This window comes from Echinops telfairi, unplaced genomic scaffold, assembly GCF_000313985.2.
Source record: "Echinops telfairi isolate 266 unplaced genomic scaffold, ASM31398v2 ScPeMD7_2;HRSCAF=8, whole genome shotgun sequence".
Lineage (NCBI taxonomy): Eukaryota > Metazoa > Chordata > Mammalia > Afrosoricida > Tenrecidae > Echinops > Echinops telfairi.
This window is the reverse complement of record NW_022103898.1, coordinates 14,215,096-14,232,001: the sequence shown is the minus strand read 5'-3', so window position 1 is coordinate 14,232,001 and position 16,906 is coordinate 14,215,096. Positions and strand designations below refer to the sequence as shown.

The window sequence follows — 16,906 nt, the reverse complement described above, 5'->3', positions numbered from 1 at the left end:
CAGTGAGGAGGGAGAGGGTACAGGGTTGGCTGTCTTGAGCTTGGGCTCTGGAGGGCTGTCTGCCATGTCTCAGGGGCAGGGACACCACCCTTGTGCCCTGTGAGGGAGGAAGGAGGGGCTGGCAATGGGGAGGCTGGTGGCTACAGCCAGGAAGCCGGGGGCAGCAGCTTTGCTGAGCAGAGGGAGGGTCCCGGGAGTCCATATTGATGGGAAGCTGTGGGCAGTGCAAGCCCTCCTTTTATTGGTCTGATTGGTTCACAGTTGAGCCACCTGCTCAGAGAAGCAGAGGGCAGGGGTGCTGGGACCTTGCAGACTTGAGCCTGAGGTTCCCGCCGGCCAGGGCTTGCTCTCCGTCCCTGGGCCTGGGAGGGGTGTGTGTGCTGACTGGGTCGAGTCAGAGTGGGGACCAGAGCCTGTCTTCACAGAAGGGGCCATAAGGTTCTTTAGGACAGACCTACAAAAGATGGGAGAATACCTATTACTCTCACTGTTCCAGTTTGCTTGTTTTTCGTAACGAAAGAGCAGCAGGAGAGACAAGGGCAGAGGAGGGCTGGTTTCTGATCAGGAAAGGCTAAGGAGACGAGGACCAGGGCTTCTGGCCGAGGGTCCCAGGCTGGCCTGCGGACTTCTGGGAGGACTGGTTAGTCCTGGAGGGCAATGGCCAGGAAGATAGCTGGCCAGGGTCCACAGCAGGAGCAGCACTCCCCCAACAGATACCCCCAGCTGGGCAGCTCAATGGACTTGCATGTCTCCTAGACACAGGCCCCAGGGGCCAGCCGGGGGAGCTGGCAATAGGGGCCCGGCCCTCCCTGGGGCTGTCGGACACCTCCCTGCTTGTCAGCCAATCAGTTTCTTCAGGAAGGCCTCCAGCTGGTCCTCGTCCTTGATGCCCACGAACTTGTCCACCACATCACCGTTCTTGATGGCCAGTACGGTGGGCACAGCAGACACCTGGGGGGAGGGGCCAGGATGGGAGAGGTGGAGTCACCCACAGGCAAGCTCCGCCCCGTCCCTTCACTGGGGCTTCCAGCAGCTGACTCTGCCAGCTCACTGGCCCCGTGGTCAGGTGGCAGCGGTCAAACCCAGCCCTACCAGCGAGCCACCTTCCACACAGCAGACCCAACGTCGCCTGCCCTCTGTGCGCTGCAAATGGCTAAGCAATCTAGAGAAAGGTGTAGCCATTTACTTGGGAGAGACCAGCCCTGACAGCCTATGCTGGCCCGGGAGCCACCGCCTCTACTGAGGACAAGGTGGGCTCAGCGTGATGTTGCCTGCCTTGGGCCACTATGAGGCCAGCCAGGCCCCGCCTCACCCAGTGGCACTGGCCAGCCCAGGATGCTCCACTGGCGACACTGTTCACACCCCTCATGCCGCTGGAAATGACAGCTGAGCAGGCGGGTCCATAGCTATGCCATCTGGTCTGCCACGCGGCAGGCTGGCACAGCCCGAGAAGGGACGTGACCTCTGCCTGACACACTGGCGGGACACTGGGCAAGCTGTCCCGTACTGACTCCCCAGGGCTGGCCAGTGTCTGGACGGAAGGGTCCGTGTGGGTCACGAGCAGTGTCACGCAGGGTACAGTGAGAACCCACCAAGGGGTCTCGCGAGAGCCACTCAGGGCACTGTGGGGAGGCGTGGGAAAGGCCGCCTCTCTGAGTTCCCCTCAGGAGACTACATGAGCCCCTGGCCACACTGTCCCCTCCCATCCTCAGAGGTACCCAAGGCCCTTGAAAATGCCCATGAACAAGATAAACTGCAGATTCTCTCTCCCCACCCCCGAGTTACCTATAAGGCCATGACAGGACTCCCACGTTCACACTGGCTTCCAGTGCCACCCCGTCCCCCAGCTACGTGAAGAATGAGAATGTTCACAGGGTGCAGCTTGAGTTTGTAAAGAAAGATGTGCAGACAGGGCCAGGCCACCACCCACACAGTGGGAAATGTCCAGGCCCTTATGGGCCTGTCCTGGTGAGAGCAGACACACTTCTCAGTGTGTGTGCCAGCTGGCTGACCAGGACGCACATGTCACTGCTTGCTGCCCTGTGCTCCTGTCTGTCCTGGGCTCTGGCGAGGGGAGGGCGGGCTGCAAAGGACCGAGGGCCCAGCAAGTGCCTCCACCTGCCTGCAGTAAGGCCCGGCCTTCTGTGTTCTAGCCTCCCGCGCCCTCTAGTGGCCAGTAAAGGCAGTCAGGCGCCTCAATGCTGGCAGTTCTCACCAGAAGCACAAGGCTCCCAACCGAGTGCATCTGGGTTCCCTGTCCTGCCCTGCTGCTTCCGGTCCTCACTCAACCCCTGCTCTGTGTGCAGGGGTGGTGGTGTCTCCAGCAGGTGGAGGCTCTGAGGGTATACAGCCCAACAGGGGTGTCTTCCTCACAAATGCAAACACATATGTACTCACACTGCCATGCCCATCCTGTCCACATGCCGTGCCTGTCCAGTCCATGCAGCCATAGGGATTCGGGCAGGCAGACAGCAGGCAGGTGCAAGTCAAGACACCCGAGGCCTGGTGGTGACTGTTATGGGGACACTAGGATGTCTAGGTTTACAGCAGGCACTCAAACCATTGCTTGGGCTAGGGTGCACCAAAGACCCAGCTTCTCTCTGGGTGCTGGGAGGTCCCTCCTGGTGGGCCTGCCCCTCCTGGTGGACCTGCCAGAGAGGAGGGGTCGTATGTTCCCTGCTGTGAACAGCTGAGAATTGGAGATTTGGGAAGGTGTGTGGCTTCAGCCAATCGCTGCTGCCCACCCACTGCCCCGGTGTGACCACCAGTCACTCGTCTGGTCCCATTCCCCCTGCTGTAAGGGACCAGGGGTTTGGTGGGGCACCTCAGTTTAGCGCAGAAGCAGAGCCGAGAAAAAGATGCTGTCGTTTCTCCAGTCACTATGGTGCCCAAGGGCGGTGAGAAGGGCTGCTGGGCTACCAACGCAGTAGTTACCAGAGAGGACACCCTCCACATGCATGTCCGTGGGCACTCAGGAGATTCGGAAGTTTGCCATGAAGGAGATGGGGACACCAGATGTAGAATTCACACCAGCTCTCTCCACAAAGCCAGCCGGCTGCGCCAGAGGAAACAGGAACGTCCCAGACCAAATCCAAGTGCGGTTGCCCAGGAAATGCAATGAGGATAAAGATTCCCCAAACAAGCACTGTACACGGCTACCACATGCCTGATCCTGCAGTCAGTCAACATGGATGAAAACCAGAATCTAATAAAGGCTCTAAAACTGCCTTCATGCGATTCAAGGTTCCCTTAAATACAAGCAGTGGGGCAGGGAGTCAGAAAAGACCCGGTCATGGCTACTGCTCACGGGGCTCCGAGAGGGTTGGCATCGGCCCACTTCCGACTCAGTCAGAAGACCGAGGCCGCGAGGCTGAGTGAGGGCTCCACGACTGAGGGGCGCAGTGAAGTGGGGTCTGACGATGCTGCCAGGACGTCCCGGAGGGAGCTGTGTCGGTGACCAGGGCTTCCTGACTCAGCTGAGAATGGTGGCTTTTCACGGTGCACTCACTTTGATAAACGGGCAACCCTCTGGGCAGAAGGCCGAAAGCACAGCTCTGAGGAGAGCGCCATGGGCCCGCCATCATCCGTCCCCCAAGAGTGGCCAGGAAGGCCGAGCGAGCCTTCAGGAGGATGGAGCAGGAGGCAGGAACAGAACCCGCTCCTTGCAAGAAACTACTAACAGGCTGGACACGCATGCTTCAGTCCAGGGGGACTTTGCGCCCCTCCTGTGGAGGAGCAGGGAGACAGTGGGGGCGGGGGTGGGGGTGGGCGTGGGACAGGGGGAATTCAAAGGTGGGCAGAGGCTGGAGACCTAGAGTGTGGTGTGGGAGACAGGAGGGTCTGGGGGAGTGTAAGTAAAGCCATTCCTTCACCAAGACCCCTACCATTCAGAGACTGACGAGGGCCACACTCAGGTCTGGGAGGAACGTCTTCAGGGGAGCAGGTGGGAAGGAAAGGAAGGGCAGGGTATGGGTTGGTGCTGCATCCCTGCCTGTCCTCACCACTCTTGGCCCGTAGTCAGTCATGCCATGGAGGCCCCATCGCCCAGCCCTTGGTCACACCACCTGCAGACCCTTAGGCACGGGGCCTGCAAAGGGTTGACTAAGTCCGCCCTTTCCCAAGGGGTCGGTCAGGGGGAGAGCTTTGAAAACCAGTCACTCACTGGCCCAGGAGGCCTCAGTATGTCCCCTGGGTGGACTGGTGTGGGGCTCACTGCAGGGATCCCAGCACTGGCTGCCTAGTGGCTCTGCCTGCCTGAAGCATTGCTGAAGCGGGGAGGAGACCCTGCCTGTCCTTTGGGTGGTGGCATCCCTGCCTCCTTCCCACCCAGATGCCTGCCGAAGGAACTGGGTGGCAGCCAGGCCTCCATCGTGTGCTGGTTTTCTGAGCCTGGACTCCAAGCTCAAAGAAGGAACAAGGGCCCTCTCGGGGAGACCAGCTCAGCTGACTCGAACCAGGGCTGCCTCCAGTTGGGAGACCCCGAGACCACACGGGCCGAAAGAAGAGCTGGCAGGCAGAAATGACCCCTGCAGACACTACCTGAGCCTCTGGAGCCAGCTGTGCAGGAAGTCCATACTGGGGGTTCCGGTTCTGAAAGCCAGGGGCTCCCCTCTGCATGGGCCTCGTGGACCTTGGAAGGCATGTCCTGGAGACTGCTTGTGCCCATCTCTCTCTGGCCACGGCCACCTCCCAGGCCCTGGTGATTGGCTTGTGCTGTCCCTCCACCCTCTGCCACACTGTTGCCAGAGGACACCCAGCTGGGTCCACACAGGCCCAGGGGTCACCCAGCCTGGAACCCCGGAAGATCCTGCCACTAGGCACGGTCCAGTGGGACCACCGCTGGTGCTGAGGGCCACCAGGGTCCCTGGTGAGCGGGAGCTCAGTTGTGAGTGCCCACCAGTGATGACTCACGTGGCCAGAACCAGATGTGTGAGACCAGACATCTGGACTTGGGATGAGCTCCTCTGAGTTTTAAAACCAGTGACCAGTCGTGCCCATGAGGCCAGCCTGGCCCTGCGATGAGGCAGCCCTCCCTGCGGCAAAGGCTGCTTCTCCGGGGCCTCTGCCTGCATGTCTTGGTCCTTCTCTGGGGCTGCTTGCCGCAGCCAGCGTTTCCTCATTTCCTCCTCTCCAAGACCGTGAGCTCTCCCACAGGGTCTCCCAGCCCCGCCCTCCTCCAGAGCGCTCTGCATCTGGGCCAGGGAACTCACGATCTGCCTGCCGGGCCTTTGCACCTGAACTTGCTTCGACTGGTTCCCTCATGCCTTCCTGCCCTCCCACCTTCAGATTCCAGGCGCCCAGCTTCCTAGCCAGCCCTGACCTTACAACAGTGCTTCTCAACCTTCCTAACGCCGCAACCCTTTAATACAGTTGCTCATGTTGTGGTGACCCCAACCATAAAATTATTTTCGTTGCTACCTCACAACTGTAATTTTGCTGCTACTGCTAGGAACTATAATGTAAATATCTGAAATGCAGGATGTATTTTCATTGTTACAAATCGAACATAATTAAAGCATAATGATTAATCAGAAAACAATATATAATTATATATTGTGAAATATTTATGTGTTTTCTGATGATCTTAAGGACCCCTGTGAAAGGGTCGTTTCGTTCGACCCCCTAAGGGGTCTCAACACACAGGTTGAGAAATGCTGCCTTACAGAGAAAGTCCCTGCCTCCATGCTGCCCCAAAGGGGTGCTCTCCGAAGCCTCCTCTGATCACAAACAGGGGCCAGCGGCCCATAGTCAGGTCCTACCCTCTGTCTGTTTGTGCACAATGGTTTTGTAGGCTATGCCCACACCCCTTAACTCTCAGAGCATCTCTGGTCCCAGGGCCGCGGGGAGACACAAACTCCCTGCCATTGAGGTGATTCAACCCCATGGGGCAGTCTCTTTGCCTCACACACTTGGGACATGCTGTCAGCAAAGAGCAGTTCCTGGAGGGCAAACGGCTCGAGCATAAGACCAACTGTGGGTACGGTGCTGGGCCGGGGTTGGCGCTTCACTGCGCTGTGAATAAGGTCGTTGTGGGTCAGCACTGGCTAAAGGGCACCTAATAGCAGCAGCAACCTTGACCTTGACGGAAGCAGAGCGCCTCCCCTTTCTTCCTTGGTGTCCACACCATCAATCCTCTGGTCTCCGAGGGAGAAAAGGGCCCTGTCTCACCTAACCCTAGCGTGCAGGCCCCAGGGGGCAGGGTCGTCTGCTTTGCTCACCACACAGCCTCAGAGGAGCCTGGGTAAAGTGTCGCATTGCCAATTGGAGGGTCTAGGGGTCAAGCCCACCAACTGCTGTGCAGGAGCTAGCAGTGGCAGTCTACCCCATGTGGACTAAGTCTCAGAGACACCACGGAACCACTCCACGCTGCCCACTGGAGCGGGTGGGGTGGGAGGGGGGTGGCTTTCTGGTAAGCCCTCCGCCCAGAGCCTGGAACCTGGCATCTAGGGAACTCTCAGTGAGTGTTGGCTACATGCCCGCTCCAAACCCCCTGCAGACCATCAGCCCAGCCTTTCTGCTCTGTTTGGAGGGCCTTGGGGTGAGCCTTTGCCCCCTCCACCCCACCCAGCAACGAGAGCCACTGTCTACCTGTTGAGGGCCCACTGTATTCGGTCAGAACCATGGAAGTAAGGATGTGTGGTACCCAGGGGCTCCAGTGACAGTGTGCTCAACAGGTGGACAAACGATTGGAGGAAGGATGGTGGGTCCCAGTGTCCCAAGACTCAGGGAACTATTGCCATGGGCCACACACGTTAAAAGAGTAGCCCACCCCAGCCCTTGAACTTAACCGTTCACAGAAAACAGAGCTTTACCATAGACAGACAACTCTGGGGACTGGCTGAATGGCGGGATATGTCCCAGTGGCCCACACAACGCAGACGTGAGTCAGCAGCAGCCAATCCAAGCCACTGCCCAAGTGACGGGCAGCTGTTCGGACCTTCCCCTTTGGCGACACCCCTGGCAGTCCAAACGCAAAGGAGCCTAACGACATGGTCTAGGGACAGGCTCATCTCCTGGGGAAAGGGGGCTCCCTGCTCATGAAGTCTGCTCTGTCCAGTCAAACCTCTGCACTCGGACTGACCGACTGATCAACCAGTGCCTCTTCTGTTCCCTATAGCCCATGGGGAAGAGGGACAGAAATCCCCACTCCAGCTGGCCTGTAGTCCCAAGATGCCCCTCCTCCTGGCTGCTCCGTGGCGACCCCGCCATACCTCATATTCAATGGCGAGGTCTGTGTGGTCATCGATGTCCACCTTGGCCATCAGGACCTTCCCGTGCTGCTTGGCCACTGCCTTCTCCAGCCTTGGGCCCAGGATCTTGCAGGGGCCGCACCACCTGGGGAGGTGTAGCGTATCTGCCTTGAGCACACCCACCCCCATCTGCTGCCCCTCTGCCCTTCCCCTACCCAGCTGCCTCTTTTGCTCAGTCCAGTGTTGAGACACTGACCTACAAGGCCTATCAACCAACTGCTAGTGCCAGGGACTGGCACCTGGGCCACTGCCCCAGGAGCTATCTTCTAACACACAGGCCCTTTCCAGAGAGGCCCGAGTGAGCTCACTGATTACAAAATACATCCCCAAACCCACTGTGGCTGAGAAGCACGGGATCTGATGGGAAAGGGCAGAGTTCAAGGTGAGGCTCCTCTCCAGTCAGCTGCCTGTCCCGGCTACGTGTGTTCATGGGAAGGGGTGCCATGCAGCATGGGCTAAGGCAACTCAAGCCGCTTCATACACTGTTATTTCAGATGCCACTAGGACTTGGGACCGGGGCAGGGGCTCTAGGCCCAGGAGTGGCTAGAACGTTCAGTCTTCCCAGCGGAGCCTCACCCCCAACTGCGCCAATTACGGAGGCAACAAAACCTTACGGAGCACGGGTGGCGAAACGGTTAAGAGCTTGGCTGCTGGCCCAAAGGTTGGCGGTTTGAAACCACCCCTACCAGCTCCGCCTGAGAAGACTCCCCATGTCCATGTGTTCCCTCCCGTGCAGACTGTGGCCTGGGGAACCCACAGAGGCAGTTCTGCTGTCCTCAGAGGTGGCTGTGACTGGGGGGTGACAACAAGACCAAACTACTTGGCGTTTCGCCATTCTTCACGTGTGCCATTCAGCACCAACCGTGCTCATCACAACCAACACCCCTCCCCCACCTTTCCCACCACCCTGAGCAGCAGCTCAGCTGCTCCTCAGCAGCAAGTCCCCTTATGGGCTCTCCCCTAACCACCCCAGTAGCTCCCATCACCCCCCAGGTCTGTAAACATCTGCCTGCTCACTCACCACTGACGAGGCCATTCCCACTCAGTGACCCTACAGGACAGAGCAGAACTGCCTCTGTGGGTTTCTGGGACTGTCAATCCTTTATAGAAGTAGAAAGCCTCACTTTTCATTCATGAGCCCGCTGGTGGTTTCGAACTGTTGATCTTATGGTTAGCACCCCCATTATGCCACCAGGGCTCCTTCTGCCTCTCTCAGCTTTCTCCTTTAAATGGAACCACCCAATACTGTGCCAGCCCTCAAGCCTGCATGGAAGAGAAAGGCTACTCTGCAAAGCCCAAGTCCACACAAGTTTCAAAACAGGTCCAAGGTCACAGAGCTGGTGAGCAGCCTGGCTGGGATTGTGACCTGAGGTTGTGTCCAAAGTTGGTCCCTTCAGCCTCGGGCCATCAGACCCCACAGCCTGAACACCCGGGACCCGTCCAGCTGGCCCTGGTGGTAAGTTCCTCAAGAGAGGCACTCCACTGTCATCTCTCCACACGTGGCACCAAAGATAGTGCCCCGTCCTGGACAAGCCAACCCACACCTGCGAGAGCCCTCATGTGGGAAACCTGCCATACCCCAAGGACCCTGAACACTGTCAACAACTAACCACTCATCACTGAAAAACCCCGCCTGCAAGACCTTGCCTGCCATCCCCGGGGGAAGGGAGGGAGGCTCAAGGCCAACTGGCCTGCCCAAGGCAGTGGGGGGAGTCAGAGAAGCTGGCCAGGATGAGCCCGGATCTGCCTGCCTCTGACTCAGGCTACTCAGGTTCATTTCTCCAGCTGGGCCTCAGAGGTCTCTAGATGAAGGCCGGTCTACAAATCCTCAGGTCACAGGTGTTTAACCTGCTGCTGTCCAGTTGACTCAGACTCGGCGACTCTGCAGGACAGCGTGGAACAGCCCCCAGGGTTTCCAAGGCCACCTTCTTGACGAGAGCAGAGTCACATTCCCCCCACCCCCCATGGTGGGTTTGAACTGCTGACCTTGACAGACAACTCAACCATTGCCTCCACAGGCATTTCGATACCCATAAAACACATGAAAAAAGGAGCCTTGGTGGTAGTGGTTACGTGTTGGACTGCTGCCAGAAGGTCAGCAGTTTGAGACCACCAGCCGCACTGAGGAAGAAAGACAAGGCTTTCTAATTCTCTCCAGAGAGTGAACAGTCTCACAAACTCACAAGGGCAGCCCTACTGGGTCCTATGGGGTCGCTATGAGTCAGAACTGACTTCATGCCAGTGAGCTGAGTTTTGAAAACACATAAATGTAGCACTGACTAGAAACACTTGCCCATCCCTGAGCTAGGACACCCCTGTGGTGTCAGGGTAACTTTGTGGCAGTGTTAGCAACAAAATGTTACAATGAAACAACTTATTTAAAGGGCCAGGAACTGGCCTATGCAACTCTAGGCCAGACACTGCCCTAGTCCTCTCTTGCCTGCTTTGGGCCAGGCTGAAGAGGCCTCTGAGCCATTGGGACAGTGACACACAAAATGTCAGTCTGTCCCAGCAGGAACATCGAACCGTGAGCCTCACAGTGTTTACCAGTCGGCTCCCTGGGGGCAGACTTCTCATCTTCCCGCTGGAAGAACTGGCCACTGCACCCCATGCACAGCCACCTCCCATTGGCCAGGGGAGACTGGCAGGCTGCAGGACAGGTTTCAGAGGATCTTCCAGACTAAGACGGAGTAGGAAGCAAGGCCTGGCGATCTACACCCCAAAAATGATCCCCCGAAAGAGCCCTACGGATCAGAATGGGACGTCACGCTTTGCTCACTGGTAAATGGGGCTGCCCTGAGTAGGGTGCCACCCAGACCGCCTGCTTCCTACTGGCCTGCATACTCCCTGAGAGCAGGACAATGTCTTGCCAGAAGGTCAAGCCTGGTCCTGGGACATGAAGTGTCCAGGAAACCTCTGAGTGAGTGAGAGACTGGTCTTCCATGCACCGCCCCCCCAGACTCACTGTGCGTGGAAATCCACCACCACTGGGGTTTCACTGTTGACGACTCGGTCTTGGAAATCAGGCCCATCCTGGACATTAAAGGTGGTGGCGCAGGCTCTAGAGGTGTGGATGGTCTGGGCGGGGCTGCGTGCTGCTGCTGCCGGGCCACCTGGAGGGCCCTGTGGGATCTGGAGGGCCCCGGAGGTGAGGGGTGCCCACCGACTCTGAGGGGGCTTCCTGGGGATGACCGAGGCCAGGAACCTCCTCAGGAGAAGTCGCTGCGCCATCTGTGAGGGGAAGAGGATGGGAGAGCGGGGACAGTCGCCAACACGCCCCCAAAAGCAAGCTGTTGGGGAAGACTGGGTCCCAGGAGTCCTGCAGGGAAGCACTGAGGAAGAGAAGGCAGGCAGTTTCTGGAGAGGACAGGGAGGACTGAGAAACAAAGGCAAGGAGGGGCAAGCCAGGAAGAAAAACTGGGTTGACAACAGGGAAAAATCAGGATATAAGCGCAATTACAAGAGACAGAAGGAGGGAGGAGACAGTATTAACAGGCATTAGTCCCGCCACAGTCAGAGAAACTGCCAGAGACTTGCCTAGAAGGCTTCCCAGCTTCTAACGCCCTCCACTTGGACAAGCTGTGATCCTGCCCGCTTTAGAGATAAGGAATTTGAGGCCCGGGGAGGTTTGCATGTCCAAAGCAACCCAACTATGAAAGGACGGCTAACACGGGAACTCAAGGCTGCTTACAAAGTCATCCTGTCGATTTTGTATTACAACGTATTTGTAACGGGACCATCCAAGGACCAGGAAAGGGGATCCGCAGCGTTTCAAGGGGGAACGAAAAGGCACAACAACGGGAGCGCGGAGGGGAGCTAATTGGGAAGGGACATGTGCATGAAGGGAACAGGGCATAAGACGCCACCCGGGATCCCACCTGGCCGTAGGGTCAAGCCCCCGCCCCCCACACACCCGGGGCCCCTGCCCACTCGGCCGCCTGCCCGCGCAGCAGCGCGCCCGCAGCGTGCTCAGGCGCGACACCAGCCGGGCCACCCGCCACGGGCCGCCTACCTCCCAGCAGCGCGAGCGGAGGGACGCACTGCCCGGCCCTCCCCGCCCGTCAAGGGCACTCCCGCCGTCACTTCCTCAGGGGCGGGCCTTTTGCGTCATTTCCGGGAGCGGCACGTCTCTCCGCGCCCTGAAGGGACGGCTGGGATTTCCTGCCAATGGGGACGGTGGGAGAAAGTCCTGTTGAGAGACGCAAAGAGGGGCGGGTCTTTTGGGTGAGACCAGAAGAGGCGAACGGACCCGAGAGGAGAAACCGGAAGTATAAGCGGATTCAAGAGAAAGGACCGGAAGAGGTGGGCGGGTCCAAGAGGAGGGACCGGAAGTATGGGCGGATTCAAGAGGAAGGACCGGAAGAGGTGGGCGGGCCCAAGAGGAGGGGCCGGAAGAGACTGGAAGGAGGCGGGGCAGAGGGGAAGTGTCTGTAAAAGGAGCTGGGGGTGAGCGTGTAGCGTTTTTGATGGTCCGCGAGTTAGTGTGGGGTTGAGTTTGTTTTGATGGCCAGCAAGCTCCGCCCAGTTCCTCGGCCTTCTTTTCTTTCAGTGGCTTTTGGAAACAACTGAGGGTTAGACTCTTCCAAATGCTCCTTAGCGAGAAAAGGAGTTTGACTGAGGGTTAAGAGGTCTGTTTGCGATCGTCTTGTGTCACACTCGCTTTTATGACCTTTTTCGGTCTGCCCCTCGTGGCTCGGTGTCCCAACAAGTGACACGCATGGCGGGGCTTGTCATGCCTCGTTGGGGATGTTGGGGTGCTGGGGCCCGACAAGACTTATGGTGATGGCAGGTGAATGCTGATGCACCGTGATGGTGATATGTTGGGCACTTGCTTTTGAAACTCCAGGAAAGGGGCGGTCGTCTGTGAATCTGCATTGGCCTGGCGCCTCCGCCTACCCCCACCCCACTCCCCACCTTTGCCTTTTCACCTCCATGATTAGTTGTCAGAAATTGTTAGGCAAGGCAGACTTTATTCGAAAAGGATTAAAAAGAAGGGAGGGAAAGGACGGAGAGAAGTAAAGGAAGCCAGTAGAGGAACATTGCCGTACTGAGAAGGGGGCTATCAGTGGGAGAGAGACCAGCCTCTTTGAGGAAACAGAAGTTGAGAGTCTTTTACAGCAAAGGTAGAGTGAGGGATTTCGTTTAACAAAGGGTTACAGTAAAATGCAACTCTGTCATGCTGTCACAGATTGCAAGGGAGGGGGCTTCTATGTGTTGGATTTTTTTTAATTAATCATTTTATTGGGGGGCTCTTACAGATCTTATGACAATCCATAATTCAGTTGTGTACATATGCTGCCATCATCATTTCCAAAACATTTTCTTTCTACTTGAGCCTTTGGTATCAGCTCCTCTTTCCCTCTCCCTTCCCCACCCTACAGGTTGGATTTTTAACAAACTAAATTTTAAGTCACGTTATCTTTCTAGTATTTGACTAACAAGGGTTAACTCTTTCATCCCTTCTCATCAGTATCTGTTTTCAACTTATCTCCATATGCTGCTTCCCTGGTGCCCTCTTCTCCCCAGCCTGGCCGGAGCCTGCTCAATAAAGCAAAGCAAACCAAGCCCAGTACTATGATTCCCTCTCCAGAAATGCCCCACGGAGCTTCTGAGCTGTCAGCTTTGCAGGAACTGACCACCAGGGCGTTCTCTCTGAGACCGCTAGTGGGCTCAACTCACCAACCTTTCTGTTAACAGGTGAGGGCGTAAGCATTGCACTACGAGGGCTCGCTGGGATGGCTCTGATGCATAGCACCCGTGCACAACAGGATGAAACACTGCCTGGCCCTGTGCCATCCTCACTACTGCTCCCGTGCTGAGGGCCATTGATGCCCAGGAAACCTAAGATCTTTGGGTGTCTCAGGGAGTGGTTTGCAGTTGAGAGGTCACATGACTCGTTGGAGGTCATGAAGCAGGGGAGTGGCAGAGCTGGATTTCCATCTCCATTTCTCAGCCCCTGGAGCCACAGATCCAGAGTTGGCTCATCCCTGCATTTTGTGGCTGCTGCTTCGTGTGACATGAAGGCCCTCCCCTCCACTCTCCATCTGAAAAAATACTGCCAGTCCTTAGATAACAGCTAGGGCATCCTCTCGGGAAATCCCTTTGACCTCCCGGAGAGGTGGAAATAGGCCCCTCTGCACATCTACCATTCAGCCTACTGCATTTGGGGTGCCCGTTTCTTCCCCACTCCTCACTATACTGTGAGATCCTGGAGGCCCCGCCTGTCTCCACTGCTTTGCACAGGGCTTGGAGCACCCAGAGGTGCTCAGTGATGAATGGGTGAACAAGAGAGCAGAGAACTCAGATAGAATCTTGAGACCCTGACCCAGCACATGACATGACCCCATTGTCCCTCCCAAAATCACTGCCCTCATCTTGGCCACCTCATGCTATTATGTGTCCTTTGTCCAGCTGGGTAGGAACCCTCCTCTCCGGAGTGAGGAAATCCTTGGGATAGGGCCACACCCCCTGGCCACCAGCACCCATGTCAGCCTTCTACTCAATAAAAACACCCTTGTCCATTGGCCTTCCCACTCTGCCTGACCCCTTAGCTGCAGCCCCTGGCCTGGTAGGACTGGAGCTACCAATGGCGAGCCACGCAGGCTGCTGGCTGCTCCCCAGCCCCCCTGAGGTCAGCATGGTTCCGTGCAGCTGTCGCTGCTCATGCCAGCCACCATCTGGCAGGGGCGCTTCTACGCTGTTCATTTTCTTGTCTGTTTTTCTGCGTCTTCAGCACTTTCTCTTCCAGAACCGCCTATTAATCCTATTCAGCGTTCCCACAGCAATTTCTGGAGAGGCAATTTCTCTGCTTACTTCAGCTCCTGAGTTACAAAGGATGGCCATTCCTGTTTGTTCTGCAACCGTAGTTGCTTCGTGCCTGTTGGCCTCTGACATCTCATCTGAGAAATGGGGAGAAAGGCTGCTTCCTCACAGAGGGGCTGTGGGGGTGAGGGTTGGCATGCCCTCTGATGAATGGAGGTATCCTCTTCCCTCTGCAATCAGAGAGCTTGAGAGACACACAGAGAGGGCTGAGCCCAGGGCACAGACTACACAGGGGCCCCTGTGCCTGCCCAGCCACAGCTGACCAGGACTAGGTCGGCCTTAGGGCACAGGAGCGCAGAGGCGAGGAAGCTGGGACAGGCAGCGTGGAATCAGGACAAAGTTGCTGCTGCTTGTGACTGACGATTCGTTCTGAGGCCAGTGGAGCCTGAAATCAATTTAGTGGCTTGTGATTAACTTCAGAACAACATGAGAACATTTTAGACAGAGATGTTGAAATCACCAAATGAACTAAGCCGATCTCATGACTTCGTAAGCAGCGCATGCCCACATCGTGCCTGTAGGAGGCCTGATGGCCATGCAGTGGCTCCCTGTTTGAAACCACCAACTGCTCTGAGGGAGAAAAACAAGGCTTTCTGCCCCCATAAAGAGTTAGCAGTCAAAGAAACCCACAGGGACAGTTCGGCCCTGTCCTGTGGAGTTGCTGTGATTGGCCTGGGTTCAAGGCAGTGAAGGTTTATTTATTTATTTTTTTCAGGTCATCATTGCCTCTGGAGTACATATCATATAATTCACCAGAAACCCTAACAAAAGAAATCAAGTGAGCTTTCCTACTGTACCAATTCCTTTCTGTGGGAAACAGAAAGATTTCTTCCAAGTTGTCTCCCCGAAATATATGCCAAACTTAGCTGCTTGCTATACATGGTTAATGACTATACACTTGGAGGTCAATGAAAGCAGGTCAGAACTTACTCTCCATAAGGGTTATTAGCCATCTAGAGCAATCAGACTGTATAGTCTGCCCCACCCTAAGTAGGGCCCACTCCCTTCTGATAAGGATAGTAGTACATTGTTTCCCCAAAGGAGAATGCAGGGAGGTCAAGCCCACTCAAGGGTGACCAAGGTTAGGCTGCCATCATGAATCTAGGGTCTGCCCTTCTTGTCACATGTATACCCCTAGTCCCTACCCTTCCTATTATGTGTATACCCCTAGTTCATCTCCTTCCTGTTATGCTTATGCCCATTGTATATCCCCCTCCTATTGCTTGTGTTGCCTATTGTACAACCCCTTCCTGTGATGTATTTCATTACGTGTAATTAGGGGGCATGCACGCCCCCAAGGATATATAAGCCTGGGTCAGCAATAAATCTAGGAGGTGAGCATGCTACCATGAAATGTGTCTGACTTCTTTATTTTACTCTCTCCATCTCTCCCTATTCTCTATGACTTTTCTATAATCTTTATATATCTGAACCATACAATTGAGCCTACCGAACCCGGGATTAGTTGTGGGGGGCTGGCTTCCCCCACCTTTCGCTTGTTATTCTACTTCCACGAAGGAATGCTGTTTGCAGTCTCTGAATCCAGGCAACTGTCCTTTTGGGTTGGGGAAGGTGGAGATCAACAAGGGAACTTAAAAAGCCACAGGAAGCCAGCCGTCTTTATCATTTTACAATGAGGACTGCTTTATCAATGCCTGCATTTGCTCTCAGCACACTGCCCCTTCCATAACCACATAGACATTGCAAACAAAACGTGAGTGCGGGAGGGTAAAGGGAGAGTGGGTAGGAAAGAGGGAACTGATTACGATTACAAGGAACTATATGTGACCTCCTCCCTGGGGGACAGACAACCGAAAAGTGGGTGAAGGGAGACGTTGGACAGGGCAAGATATGACAAAATAACAATTTATAAACTATCAAGGGCTCATGACAGAGGGGGTAGCGGGGAGGGAGGGGAAAAATGAGGACCTAATGCTGGGGGTTTAAATGGAGAGAAAATGTTTTGAGAATGATGTACAGATGCGCTTTACACAATTGATGTGTGTATGGATTGCGATAACAGTTGTATGAGCCCCTAACAAAAGGTTTAAAAAAATAAAATAAACAAAAATAAAAAAAATAAAAAATAAAAACGTGAGTGCAACTCACAAGGTACGAGAAGCGTGAGTGTCAGTGAGTTTGAGCCAACGGTGGGGGCAACGATCAGAGGAGGAGGAGGAGCATAGTGGAACAGTTTGAGGAAGGCCCATGTGTAGAGAGTGTTGAAATGACATAAGGCTGTGTGCCTTCACCACCCAAAAGAAAAACAAACAACAACCACCACCATTTTGAAAATAATCAGAGTGTAGTGCATGTTGTGAAGAGCAGGCCATGTTTTGTGAAATATTTATTGTTGCTACGTAGAGGCAGGAGGGGACTTCAAAAAGTTCATGGGAAAATTCCATGATCTCTTCTGTTTTTCCACGGACATGTTTTTTAATCATTTTATTGGGGGCTCATACAACTCTTATCACAATCCATACGTACATCAGTTGTGTAAAGCACAGTTATATATTTGTTGCCCTCATCATTCTCAAAACATTTGCTCTTCACTTAAGCCCTTGGCATCAGCTCCTCATTTTTCCCCCTTCCTCCAAACTCCTCCCTCCCTCATGAACCCTTGATAATTTATAAATTATTATTGTCATGTCTTACACTGTACGATGTCTCCCTTCACTCACTTTTCTGTTGTCCGTCCCCCAGGGAGGAGGTCACATTCGGTTCCCCCTCACTACCTCACCCTCCCTCCACCCTGCTAGTATTGCCACTCTTGGCACTGGTCCTGAAGGGGTCATCTGTCCTGGATTCCCTGTATTTCCAGTTCCTATCTGTAC

At 55.4% G+C, this 16,906-nt stretch overlaps 1 protein-coding gene across 1 annotated transcript; it reads right to left on the bottom strand.

The window, feature by feature from the left end:
* Window positions 1-203: 203 nt before the first annotated feature.
* On the bottom strand, window positions 204-11,363 carry TXN2 (thioredoxin 2). The gene is made up of 5 exons (XM_004700308.2): window positions 11,263-11,363; window positions 10,216-10,481; window positions 7,212-7,335; window positions 831-951; window positions 204-454 (listed from the first exon to the last, which is right to left on the bottom strand). Exons 2-4 carry the CDS (start codon window positions 10,479-10,481, stop codon window positions 838-840), a joined length of 504 nt encoding a protein of 167 aa, XP_004700365.1. The 5' UTR covers window positions 11,263-11,363; the 3' UTR covers window positions 204-454; window positions 831-837.
* Window positions 11,364-16,906: the final 5,543 nt, after the last annotated feature.